At 38.5% G+C, this 14,464-nt stretch overlaps 1 protein-coding gene across 1 annotated transcript; it reads right to left on the minus strand.

Moving 5' to 3' along the window:
* Positions 1-198: 198 nt before the first annotated feature.
* Positions 199-5,586, minus strand: sb:cb81 (mRNA decay activator protein ZFP36L1). The gene is made up of 2 exons (XM_042487163.2): positions 5,217-5,586; positions 199-4,042 (listed from the first exon to the last, which is right to left on the minus strand). The coding sequence occupies exons 1-2, from the start codon at positions 5,268-5,270 to the stop codon at positions 2,846-2,848; spliced, it is 1,251 nt and encodes a 416-aa protein (XP_042343097.2). The 5' UTR covers positions 5,271-5,586; the 3' UTR covers positions 199-2,845.
* Between the last annotated feature and the right edge of the window lie 8,878 nt (positions 5,587-14,464).

A 14,464-nucleotide genomic window follows, 5' to 3' on the forward strand; every position in this document is an offset into this window, starting at 1 on the left:
TTGGCAAGGTTTTTTCTTGTGTTGATAGTTTTTAAAGTTTTGAGGGTTTTATTGTTTTTAAAACTTATTATGGATTGTTTTTAAAAAATCGTAGGAAACATTTTAAATCTTTAAATTCTGTTTTGATCATATTGCTTCAAACATCCTTTGCACTATAAATGACACAAAAATGCAGTGAGACACAAGACAGCCAAGCACTCACGTTTCAGGCTTTTATTTTGAAATTAAAGGGGACAAATATATTAAGATAAAGAGCTAGGATATCAACATAACCCGTGGAATGTAAACAATAAATGCACTTAAATTATGTAAAACACAACATCAAACAACACAATATATGTTTCGCTTTGAAAAACAAAATAAATAAGACTTTTAAGTTAACAAAAGTTACAAAAAAACAGCTTGCTGCCAGGTCAAGCTCACAATAAGCAACAGCAACATGAAGCGTCTCTGGACTCTTGGGGGCAGGTGGCGTCGATTTCACGACAAAAGCAAACAATGAGTAAAAAAAAAGCTTGCCTGTTTTCATTTGAACTCGCTTGATTTCACCTGCCACTCAGAGTTAGCTAGCTGGCTGGCTAGCGCGCAACAGAGGTTGACCTACAAACACATTGTCATCAAGGCAACTCTGATAGATAAAAATCAACTATAAACAAAGGTCACCTTTTCACCTGTTTGTTTACACCACAAGATAGCACACAGGATTTTAAAAAAAGGTAAGAATTTCCACATGCTACGACCACAATGCAGTAACACAGTAGTCCATAGAGTCTCACATGCACGATGATCATTTTTCTTTTTCATTTTTCTGCTGACTCACGCTGAGGCCATGAATGTGAGTGAACTCCTCTTTCACCACTTTTGTTTTTCGATGACAGCGCTCAAAAAGATTATTACAGTCAGAGGTGTTAGGCTTCGTGGAGAGGAGAGCAGACTCACTGTACGCTCACACCAACAGCAGCAGCTGATGATGCTGATCGAGGAATCTGCAGCCGGAGCAACGTCAAGAAAGACATCACCGCAACTCATCGTGCTGCTTTTGATGTGAAAACTCAGCAAGTCTTGATTTCTGCCAGGCCTATTAGCCAATAAGGCAACATACATATAGAATGCCAAAATGTTTTTCCTCCTCCTGTCCCCTCCTCTCCGTGAGCTGCCTTAAAGCTACTGGATAGCGTAAAGTAAGCAGATGGACATCATGAATGCATACGTAAAGCATAATTTCTCATAAAAAAAAGCAATAAATAAGTCTACAAAAGTGTTAAGCTATAATAACAATAATCATAACACTTTATTTACCTGTGGTGGTTAAAGGCTAGGCTAGGTGTTAACGGTACTAGTAGGTTAGGGGAACGCTAACATCAACTTTGGTAACTAGAGTCAGTGGGTTGCCTACACTTGTGCTATTTTTTTGTCACTAAGGCAGTTTAGCTGGATCCTTGCCAAAATGGCTGACAAATACAATCAAGTGGCCACAGCCATACAGCCAATCAATGAATCAATCAATGACAGCGTACAGTCATTTCACCTCAAGATCTTTCATACAGTCGAAGAGCCCTAATATGACTGGAGAAGTGTGGCAGGCTGCTATGAACTGAGTCAAAATAAGAAAAAAGACCTGAAAAAAAGCAACATTGCTCTGGTGAAAAAAAGAAAAAAAGTGGTTAGCACACCAGTCATATATCGGGCAAACAGTATTAATCTTAAAATCCTTTTAAAATCAGGGTACAGGAAATTCTCACACAGAACTTCACTCTGAGTAGGATTAGCATATAGGCAAATGCCGAGCTAAGTACCCTTCAAATATTCTCTAAAAATGGGTATACAACAGTATACAGCAGTAACAATGGCATAAAAGATATAAAAAATTAACAACAAAAAAGAAGTCAGCTAAAACTGGACAAACACTGAGCAGCGCTACAACTGCTTGGATGAGAAATGCAATATGCACAAAGTTAGGTACGTTTACCCGGCTGGATTTAGGGAGGAGCTGAAGCCCTAATGTTTGATTCTCTTGTGACTCGTATACTAAAATGTTTTGTTATGATAATGGAGATTCTGCTTTATTTACACCCAATATTGTGCTGCTATTTTGTTTTTGGAATGGACATAAACCTTTTGAAAACTGGAGTGGTATCACTTTTCTTGTGCTGCTTTTGGGTGCATTTTAAAAGTATTAAAACCTTTGAACCATGAGCAAATTGATGCAATTTCTTTCAAAAAACAAAAAGAAAGAAAGGAGGGGAACAATGAGCAACCTGGTAAAAAATTGAAAGAAATAAGTAGATTTAGAATTTTTTTTAAACTAGGGAAAAAGAAAAGGCTGGGATATGATTTTTCTTATTATCATAATTATATTTAAAATTGTTTTCAAGAACTATTATAATTTGTATGCTTTTTCCAGGTCATTCACTTGTATTTTTTATTTATTTTTTTATCTTTTGTATTTTGTTGATTTTTTAAAACAATTTAAGTAATTCTTTAATATAGTGTTTAAGAAATTTTTAGCACTTTCCAGGTCATTTACTTGTTTTTTTTTAACTTCAGTTTGTTTTTTGTTTTACTCTTTTTAATTTTGGTCTTTTCTAATACTTTGTACTAATTTTAAGCGCTTTTTCTTGGTCATTTCCTCATTCATTGCTCATTGCCTTCTTCCCATGTTTTTGACAGAAATCATGGCCAATTTGCTGAAGTTTCAAAGGCTTAAAATGTTTAATAACAGAGTTTCTGCTTTATTTACACCCTACATTGTGCTGCTTTTTAGTTTTGGGATTGTCGTCACATAGAGTTCAACAGTTGGAACTTCTTTTCCCGATTAAATTCAGCCCTACAGTAAAACCCTTCCCTACTCGTCTGTAACAGATAGCCTGCTGAAGATGGGCAGGCGCCGGCCCTCGAAGCTCGGCGACTCTGTGCCGCTGGAGGAAGAGCTGAGGGAGCAGGAGGAGGTGTAGCCTTCCTCAGAGAGGGAGTCAGCTGAGGAGCAGCGCTGGAGGCCATTCAGCGAGACTGGCAGCTGCTGGGGGAGTTGGTAAGGGAGGTTTGGATTTTTGGAGGGTGGACACCTGGCGCTGACAGAGTCGGTCATAGCATAGAACCGCAGAGCTGAGTCACCGCTGTCTCCCGGCAGGTCGGTGATGCCAGAGAAGGGGTAGGGACAATGCTTGAGGGCCCCTGGCTCAGGGAAGAGAGGGGAGAGGAGCTCAGGGCTCCCTGTGGAGGATGGAGGAGGGGAGACAGAAGAGGCCCTGGTGAAGAGGAGGGAGGACGGCTGCGACTCCTCAACTGGTTGGAAAGTGTGGGGAGAGGAGGAGAAGCCTGCAAAGCTGAGGCTGTGACGCAGCAGAGGAGGCCTCATCTTCTGTTTCTGTGCAGGTGCGCCGGCATTGCCAGTGAGGAGCTCGTCTGCATTGTGGATGAAGTGGCAGCGGGCGCCATACGGGCAGAAGCCAATTGTGTGGAAAGTGCGGCACGGCTCTGTCTTGTACTTGGGGTGCCGGCTGAGGCCCCTCAGCTCATCCATGCCATGGGCGAACTGGCACTTGGCGCCGTACTTGCAGGTGCCGCTTTCCTCGTAGGTGCGACAGAGTTCGGTCTTGTACCGGGTGGAGATGTGAGGTGCGGAAGCCGGGGGTCTGGAGGCAGACGGGGAGGTGATGGAGGAGAGAGAGGTGTTGCTGATGCTGAAGCCTGGTGGAGGGAGCAGCAGTTTTGAGGACACATTGGCTGTTTTGTCCTCTCTGCCTCCCAGGGTGCTGCCCTCGATCATGCTGACTGAGCGATCGACTCTGAAGGGGATGTGGCTGAGCGAGGAGCGGGGGAGCAGACTCTCCCTGTTCCACTGCTGGTTGGAGGCTACGTCGAGCCCCCAGCCGACTGAATCGGTCCCCTCAGAGCTGCTGCTGTTGAACTTGGAGTTGGGGAGGGTCACGGGGCACAGAGAATGGCGACGCTGGAAGCCCAGGACTCTTTGACTGTGCTGCTGCCGTTGCGGTTGTGAGCCGGTGGGCGAGCCATCTGTCGCCTCCAGGCTGCGGAAATTCTGTCACACAAAAGGAGAGAAGAGAAGAATAGATGTGAGCTTTCTGCATTCCAGGAGCGCTGGAGCGAAACTGGCACGGCCAAGTCAAGCTGAAAGAAGATTTTAAAGCTGCAGCTGAAGCAGAAGGAGAAATTTACTCACAAAGTCCAACTATATTTTATCTTGAAATGAACTACATAAGGCCTCGGACTTCATAATTATTTTAATTTTCACTGCAAATAAATAAATAAATAAATAAAAATGGGGCTTTACTTGTGTTGCAAAGTAGCATATGCATGCACAAAGACAAAACAACCTTGCTTCAGAGTTTTTCTTGTACTTTTCCTATTTCTTATCTAGACACCTTTCACAAGTGTTTAACCCTTTGAGCCCTGTGCAAATTGATTTCTCTCTTAAAGCATGGGGGGAAAGGCAATGAGCAACTTGGCAAGAAATGTAATGCAAATTGCAGGATTTAGTTGATTTAGAATTTATTAAAAAGCTACGGTCAAATTTTCAAAGAACTATATTTATAACTATCATAATTACATATTTAAAATTATTTTTACAGAACAGAAAGTATTTGTAAGCACCTTGGCTTGTTTGCTTACTTTTTTTTGTAGCTTTTTACTAATTTCTCAAGTTGCTCAATGCCTTTTTCCAGTGTTTTTTTAAGAAATCAAGCCAATTTGATAGGGTTGATCAATTATACTTTTAACTGTAAAAATATTTCTAGTTACTAAAAGAAAAAGACAAACCACAGACTACTTTTGCAAAGATATGATTTAAGCCAAAAATGCAATACATGTGATAGCAAATGACTGTTCTTGGCGTTTTCATTTATTGTTTAGCTTTCTAAAACTTCTAACCCTAAATATCCACTGAAGTGTACAATAATTTAAAGATTTCTTTTGAATGAAATTTAGACACACTACAATCTAGATTTTCCTAAAACACTGACATTTTTAGTAATGAGGTCATGTACATAAATGAAATTCAGATACGGTCAAAGAAAAACACTTCATCAAGTTCTACAACTTTTTATTACTTCATTATCTTTTACCACATTGTGAAACATGCATATATGCTGCATATAGCATCGCCATAACTGAGAATCATCAAAAAAGAGCTCAAGCTGAACACAGAGGATTGTGGCGTGTTAGTAGATATGCATTAAAGATTTAAATTGTCTTACCTTGAAGAACTCCTCATCCAGTTCTAGAAAAGGGGTTAGAAAGTCAGAGGGCATGGTTTCCTCCACTGTCCTTGCAGGGTAAAGGTGCTGATTCCAGTGGAGGAAGATTGGTGAGGACAGAATGGGTCCAAAGTGAGAGACGACACACTGCTGTGTGGAGCGGAGACGGCAGAGTAAAGTTTAACAGACAGGAGATTTCAGTTTGGCCCCTGAAGTTTGCTTTTAGAAGGTTTTAGGGGGAAGACAAACTGCTTATCCCAGGGAGGGAAGGGGAAAGAGCAGTAGTCAGGTCTGTTTAGAGGGGGACAGGGAGCTGGGAGAGAGAGCAACGTGACTCTCAGAGGAAAGTTTCTTGACCATCTGTTGGAATCTGCTTAAATAGTTGGGGAAACCCACCCATACACCCACCCCCCGCCTGTGTTCTTCAGGGGGCAGTGCATGGAGTGTGTGTTAATGTATGTTAATGTGTGTGTGTGTTGGTGGGGGGGGGCTGGGGTCCTGCATTGTAATGGTGTGCTGGGGGGCAGGGTGGGCACAGAAAGAGGAGGAGTAGGAGGAGGGGGCTGAATGAAACTACTTTTCTACCCATTCATTACCAAATCCTTAAAGATGCATTCTTCTTTTTTGTTTTTTGTTTAGGGATTGATAAAGCTAAGGAGATAATGACAAACACCAAACAAATTTACTTTCATTAGTGCAGTTCCAATGCAACAAAGTATTTAAAAGTGCATTTGACATTTAAGAAAATGTTTTTCACAACGCTTTTATGAAGTTTATTCCCCCAAACGTTTTCAGCTATTGAAGGAAAACACACCCACAATATCTGAAACATGTGCATTAATCCCCCCAATAAAAAAAGAAAAGTAGCAGAGGACTTTGAATTTGACAAAATTAAAGACGTTTACATCCTAAATTGATGCAGAAAAAGCACAAATTGATGCATATAATTCAGCATAACGTAGGAAATTAAGTAGGTTTTTTGAGGGATTTTTGGCCAGAGGCTTCCCAAACCCCAAGTTTAGTATGCACCCTCTACAATGTTGAAATGAAACCTACTGCTTGGATAGGTGACCTTAGAAAGTCATGCAATGACACTGAGCTGAATGTCATTGTGTGACTGCTCCTGTCAAAGCAGTTGATATAAATAAGTCCCAAATATCCTTTCAGCTATGGGATTTCTGTTTATTCCACTGAATATTTATTAAAATAGTCTTTTGTCATGAGGCTTACTGATATTAACAGGATATATTATGGCTGGGAATGTGTGTGTCAGGGTCAGTTGTGAGCTGCAGTTTTATCCCAAAGTCATGTCGATTGGAAACTCCAAAATGCCCACAGGTGTAAATGGAGTGTGAATGTGCTAGACTGATGATCTGTCTAATGTGTACCCCACCCAGTGCTGTGAATAGACTTCAACACTGGGTGGGGTATGCCAGTGTTTAGTTCCTGGATATCTGAGATGTTTGTCAGAGTCAGAGACACCTTAGGGGGCATAAATGATGTCATTTGTCTGAATATCAAAATGCATGTTGTCTGGAAAAGCTAGATCTATGATATTGTGATGTATGTGACATGTATGTAAAACTTATCATTATTGCACAAGTTGTCTTCATGACCTTAGCATGTTGACCTTCCAAGCACAATATGACCAAGCCTTCTTTGCTGTCAGCTGTACATAAACTACACATTTATCTTTCAAGACTGAATTGATTAAAATATCCCAGTTATCTCAGATTATATTTTACATTCATGGCCTCACATTTATGGGAGATAAAAATAAATCCTGACATGTGGCTTGGTGAGGATCTAGCCACTCCCTCAGCAGGGATGTTTTCATCATCACAGTTTGTCGTTTCGGAGATATTCTTTGTGTTTAAATGCAAATTGAAGCAAGTGAGAATGGTTCAGTGCTAAAGGGGGAAACATTTAAACACAGTAATATAGTGGACAAAACAAATAGCCCTTTTCATCGAAATTAGCGCATGTATGCAGGTTTTTTAAACATGGGAAAACTTGCTAAAACTTAGCAATAGTTTGCCCAGTGGACCAGTGTCATGTACAAAGCTCTACAGCAGACGACTGACATTATGCCTTTCTGTTTTGTTTTTTTTTTGCTGGTGTGTCACATTCAACATCATGGGTGCTACACCTCTCTGTAATCACTCATTTTAAAACAGTCACATAGTTTAAAAGGTATAGAACTACAATATATTTGCTGTTTTTTCTTCCAGACTACTTTGTACTCATAAAACAGTCAGTGTGTTTACGTGATGTTACACAAAGTTAAATTATTTTGTTAGTTGACTAAAACTTGACTTTTAAAATATGTGTAAACATGTTAGTCTGACTGAAATTGGAATAAACTGAATTTATCAAAATCAGACTAACACACCCAGATAATGTGATTTGAAGTTGAGCTTTTTTTCGTCATGTAAACACCTCAGTCTGACTTTAACTGGAATAGATGGTTTACGTGTGTTCCTCTTTGCCATGCCAGCCCCCCTCTGTGGTTAGGGATAGGGACTGTTTGTTACTCATGTGTAGGGAAGGGGTGCTACCAAACGGGTCAGGCATCAAAAACAAAATGTACGCACTGAGGAGGGACTTGATTTTGGGTTAGGTGAGGGACATTCAGCTTGAAAAGGTAATATTTTATATTTAGTTTAAATAAGTCAGTCTATATCATAGACTGTATAAATAATACAGGTCTATGGCAACTAGCTGAAAGGGAGCATATCTCCACCTGCTGTGACGGGGTCGGACATACTTCCATCAATAAATTGATTCTCCCCCGGTGCTTGTATACTGAGACAAGGACAGCAGTCAAATTGAATGACCTAATCGAGCTATGACTGTAGCTCCACTAAACTGTGCATGTAAACATACTGACTGACTGACATCTCAGCACAGCAATGCAGGACTTTGACCGTGTGTTTATGAGAAGCGCTCAAATCACCATTTTATGCCTCTTCAGTTGTGTGACAACAGAAACATAAAAACATGAAGATGAAAGAGTGAATAACTACATGGTGAGTTTGGTGAGTGTCTGAATGCTGACAAGATGTGGGCTGAAATGAAGGGAGTTATTGTTTACTAATGGAAACAGAGTGAAGAAGGAGAGATTTCTACCAAATGTTTTGGCATTTAAAGAGTGGAAGGTGGTCTTGTGCGAGTACATGATGTTTTCACACATTAAAAACATTTTTATATTAAACTTGAAAAAGTGTAATCAGGGATAAATGTTTTCATGAACGAGTAACCCAAGCAGCCAAAAGTTTGATGTTTGGGTTGTTGTGACAACTGAGTGACAGTTCCTTTTTTTTTTTTTTTTTTTTTAAGAAAAAAGGTTGCAAAAACAAACTGTAAAATATACAACAGACATTTCTTATCACAATGCCTCACTGATACAATGCTGTGGTGTGTGTGTGCGTGTGTGTGTGTATGTTCAGGGTTAAATAACTGTAATCGAGTGTGGTTTCCTCCCTGAGGTTGGGTGGTTTAGTAACAGACCGACTGTTGTTACATCTCTTTCTCCCCTCGTTCTTTTACTGTCTTTTTCGTCTTCAACACTTTTCTGTTTTTTTTTGTTCTTTCTTTCCACTCTACACATTACTCTTTTCACGGACAGAGCAGACAAACTTGTCCAACACTTATTGTTCCCTGAATGTTCAAGTCAGGATTTTGGAGAGCAGGTAGCAGGATTGGACCCCAAATGAGGCAGCTAAAGATAAACTTCAAATACAAACAAACAAAATACCAAAACTCCCCAAATCAGGCATGCGCATTACTGAACTCCAGTTAAAAAAATGAAGATGATCTGACCACACCACATAACAAGGCAGACACTAATTTAGGGAAAGGAAAACAGGTGGGTAGACTGCAGGACTAGTGCACATCTGGAACTAATCAAAACTGGCAGGAAAACCCAAGGGCAGGAAGTAAAGTGAAACAAGACGAGATGCGAGTAACAACAATGAAACTGGAAACACTAAAAATGACCAAAGAAAAGCATCAAACAAGGAAAAACACAACCTCAAGAGGAGATCAGTGCAGATCATGACAACTGGAGTGTTTTTTTTTTGATGGATCATGCAAATTAATCAGTTACCTCTCTCTCTATGTCTCTGTGTGTTGTTGTGGTGGTCTAGTGACACACCAACTGAATCTTACATAACCAGTATAACTGTCTGTGGCTGTGGGACGTGTGTTTGTGTGTGTGTGTGTGTGTGTGTGTGTGACTGAGTAGGTAGGCATAGCTCTTGCAGTTGCAAAGAGAATGTATACAGAGTATTACTGTAATGCAGTGTTGTAATAACCCCTGAGTTGATTATGTAAATGAAAATCTCTTATTTCCATTAAACTGATTCCACCGATAATTGTACACTTCAGTGTTTATTGGCAATGTTAATAAGGACTGCTGACTGAAACTGCTATACTGTATCTGACTGGACAGTCAGTGTTGATTTTACTGTCACTGTTATGGTATTGTAGTTATTGTCATTGAAGTATTGTATTTGTTGCTTGTATTTGTATTGATTGCTGTGGCAATATGGCACATTGCCAAGGATGGCATATATAATTTTGCAAATTGCATAATTGCACATCCTTAATCATATTTTATTAGTAATATGATTATTAAATTGAATTTAGGATTTTTTTTTTTAATTGTCGGAGGCAGTTGTATGGATACTTTTTAGCAGTTTACTATTGTTGTTGTGGTGGACTATTGTGCTCCCTCAGTGATTATGCCTTGTGCTATATATTTATTGTTGTATGTTGTTCTGTACGTCTCTTATGTCTTGTTGTTGTGTGTTGAGCATGGTGACAAATGAGTTTCCCCTTTGAGGATTAATAAAGTGTCATTTTGATTTTTGTTTGGTTTCCTGCCTTGGGCGTTGTTGAAAGGTTTTGAACCTTTTGACTTGATTTTGAAATATTTGCTAGTAATGCTCTTTTGCTCTTTTGACGCTGCTACAAAACAGCCATCTTTGTTGCCTAAAAAGCTGCTGGAAATAAATGAGGATGACAAGCTGAAAAACAACCACTTTGTGTTTTTTGGCTTTGAACAGTCGTCTGCAGGTTGGCAGGTGTCCCGCCTATGTGACACACCATCCACCATCACCTCCACCTCCTGACAAAGTCAGGATGCAGTATATGAGCTGGCTCATATACTGCATCACTTTTACTTTTCTTAATTAATGCAGACTGCTTTTAAATTAATTTTAAACTATTCTATTGTGTTTTTATCTCGTGTTGTGTTTTTTTGTTTTTATCGTTAAGCACTTTGTAACCTGTTAAAAAAAATAAATATATAAAGTTATTATTATTACTTTAGAAATGCTGATATGATACATATGAAATGTACACATGAAACTTATTTTTCTGGTGACCACACTGTTTTTTTTTGTTTAAAAACCCCAAAAACATTTAGTTTAAAATAAGCAATACAACTATTCAAGTCGTTGAGCAGTGAATAAGTAAAGAAGGTAGAGAATATTTCAGCACTGAAATTTTAAAATGTAGCCCTATATGACACACAGGAAGTGCTCCATTTTTTATTTGTTTGTTTTTTAAATACAAAGTTAAACATTTAAATACTCTTTGGATCGGTTACATAAAATAAAGAGACGTACTTTTTGGCAAATTCTTTTCCTTCCTAAATTAACACTGCGTAGAGAAAAAGCTTTTCATTGGCTTCATCTGAGACCTAAAACATGTAAAAAAATATATTGACACACTTTGCTGAGTCAAACCTCCAACTGGATCACACAATACCTATCTATTGTGAAAGGAAGGCAATTTTGCAGCACAGCTCTGATCAGGATAGAGACTAACATTAGAGCTACGTTTCACTACCACCGCAAATTCAAGCCTGCATAAAAATCATGATGGTGGTTTAACTTCGGCTGGGAAATGTCAGTTAGCAGTGGTTTGGGTGGAGACGTGGGAGGAGCCGGTTTACAGAGGCTGGTACAACACATTAACACTGTGTCAGATATGTTTTATGATCTGCAGACAAATATAAGAGGTAATATCTGTCACACTGTAAAATCTGACAAATTGATCTTACTTACAATAATCTTGGAAATGCTTTGCCTTGAAAGGGGAAAGTAAATTTACCAATCTTAACTTATGGTTACTTTATAAGCTTACTCAAAAACTTTATTTTGTGAAGTTGTTGCAACTTAAAAATGACAAGTGAAATTACCTAGCTTTGTGTTAGCAACTTCAGAAAACCAAATTAGTCTGACTTAACTTGATCATGACAAAGAGGATTTGGCCAAATATGAAGTTATGAGATCTGCAAGTTCTGTTTTGTTGCCATGTTTGAGAAAATACAGATACGATTGACTAGTTTGCAACCAGCAGAATACAGATATAAAGCCAACTAAACTTGGTTTGCTTAAGTTGCTAAATATTGATTTCATTTTTAAATTGTAACAACTTCACAAAATCAAGTAAATATGACTTTTTCAATCAAATTTGTATTTAATTTTTGTGCAGGGTATAATAATAAATCATATATACATAGCCACATCTCATCCATACGTACCCATACGTTTTACACATTTTTTGGGTATTGATACTCCCAAAGGAAAGTTAACCTTTTGTCTAACCCTGCCCTCCCTACCCCATCTGGCTTTGAATGGCTGGTGATGTCTTGATAATTTAAATAAATAAATACAGAGATAAGTACGATGAAAACATGAATTATTATGAATACTTGGTTTACTGAAGTTGCTAAATATTAATGTAATAAAACCTGTCTTTTTTAAGTGCAACAGCTTTACAGAATCATGTGAATATGAATATATTTTAAGTAAACTGAACAATTACATATAAAGTAAACATAAATTAAGACTAATAGTTATATTAAGTTAGATTTTTAAAGGAAGTCAGTTTCCTAGATTGTTTCAAAAGTAAAATCAATTTCTCAGATTTTACAGGGCAGTTTGCATAACTAACACAAAACCACAAACTATTAAAATTAAATAAATGGCTTACAAATCATATAAAAAACTCATATAAATCATATTTTTAAAAAAATGGGGGAAAAAAATTTCTACAGAGAATGGCAATCCTAAGTGTGGAGAGCCTTTAATCGTGAAAAAAAAAATGAAAAAGAGCCATTCTTCTGAGGCACACTCAATTTCATCAACCTAACATTTTCCCAGAAATTATTCAGATAAGACAAGGCAGAAACAGAAATGAAAACAGAAAACAAATGATACCAATCCTGGAATAACTGAGCAAACACACATTGAAAATATGAAGCTATTTAAGGGGTAAATGAATCAAGTAATTATGAAAATGTATTGACTGTGTAGACTTTTATTTTGTCAAATGCACACACAATCTCAAAACCACCACATACACAAAACACACACAATCTTTCTCTCTCTCTCTCTCTCTCTCTCTCTCACATAAACAGACACCCCAGCATGGTTGTTGGCCCCCTGTCTGAGCCTGTCTTGGCCTCTTTGTTGAGGCCAGCATGACAAGAGCTCTATTGTCCAGATGTCCATATGTTCCCATACACCCCACAGTAAAGCATTATGGACAATACCAGCACACAGAATCTGATCTAACTGTCTTCTGTGGCTTAATGACGGACCAGAGCTCATTCTGAGACTCCAACAAGCTTAGCTGCATATGTTAAAAAATGTATTCAAATACAGCTGCCACTGCATCCCTCTGGAACTAAACACAGAACTTATGTGACCGGGATCTGACTATATAGTGGAGTTTCTGCAAAGCATAATCTTCAACTCATCTTTAGTGGCGCAAGCAAGAGAGCTGTCTATGAGGAAATGAAAGAAGGTGCTACCCTCTAAATTGTGGACAGCCCACTTGACAAGACACAGCAAGACATTAGGCAGGTTTCCAGTACAGATTTGTGTAAAACTTGTATATTATACTCATATTTTCAAAATTCGATAAAACACAATTGCGAGATGACTGCATTTTCATAAAATGACTTCTTTGGTGATAACATTCCAAAAAGCATGGCAATAAATGTTTAAAATATTGCTGGACAACAGACAAGACAAATCACCAAGACTGAGGCTGTTGCATCCAGAATGACAAAATAATCAAGGTTAGATCAGATAGTTAGATCAAATATGAGTGGTAAGTGATAACGGCAGTGAAGTATAAATCACAAAATTAGAACAGGGTGGTTTTATTCTCCCTTCAACAAGTTAACTTCCATTTTTTAATTTTCATTTATACAGAATAATCACAACTATTTTTGTGATTTCAACCCAAAAATGCCTGAAAACAAGCAACATGCATTGCAATTTTACTGCCATGAAACCAGGTATTTTTGGCCGCAACATTCCCCCCAAAAAGCCTTAGAAATCCTAAAGGGACTGTTTAACTGCTTAGAAGATACATCATATGGTGTAAGACAATTTTGCAGCGTTTGTTTGTAATGTGCCATCTAAACATATAGCTTCTGTTATTGTTCTGAGGCTTTAAGATGCCTGGTGCATTGGTGTAACTGCTGTCAACAGCAATTGTTTGTTTTTTTTTGCATAAAATCTGGCTATTCAGTCCACAAACCTAACTCTATGAGGTTTTCAGCAGAGTTCTTTAAAGAAAAGTCTGTTACTTCAGCAACAGAAAAAAAGAAAAAAGAAAAAAAGGACATTATTCCTGAAAACGCATTTGCTGCTAGTGAGTTCTTCAAATGCAACCTTTAATTGCTGAGAGTATCCTCTTGCATGTAATGTTGCAGTTCCACATGAGGCCGATGAGCTGTTTACTTCCTATATACAAACAATTCATGCTTTTAATATTCATCGTCATCTCCTCCCTGCCTGCCCATTGTTATGGATGTTGGCTCATTTGGGTCATTTCCATTTCAGGGTGGATCTGAATGGTCATCAAGTGCCCTGTTTGCAAAGCCAAAGTCTATTGTTGTAACCTGCTGTGTTTGTTTGCAGTGGTGGTACTTTGCTCCCACTTTCCTGCCTCTATTGACATGGAAGAGGGCCATAGCCATCAGATGTCCTCCACTTTTTATTTATTTATTTCCTTTTTAGTAAGATTAATTTGTTGGCATTTTTACCTTAATTAGATGACGGAGAGTGTAAAGGATGGAAGAGACATTGCGATTGGATCAGACTCAAGTCCAAATAGCCAGACATCTACACCTACTGAAAGACCAAATGAACCATTCTCTCAAAGTGGGACGTCTCTTAATGTGGTATAGCAACAGCCTGGAATGAACTGACAGGGACAGA

Source organism: Plectropomus leopardus, chromosome 6 (assembly GCF_026936395.1).
Source record: "Plectropomus leopardus strain MGB_pleo_1.0 chromosome 6, ASM2693639v1, whole genome shotgun sequence".
Taxonomy (NCBI): domain Eukaryota; kingdom Metazoa; phylum Chordata; class Actinopteri; order Perciformes; family Serranidae; genus Plectropomus; species Plectropomus leopardus.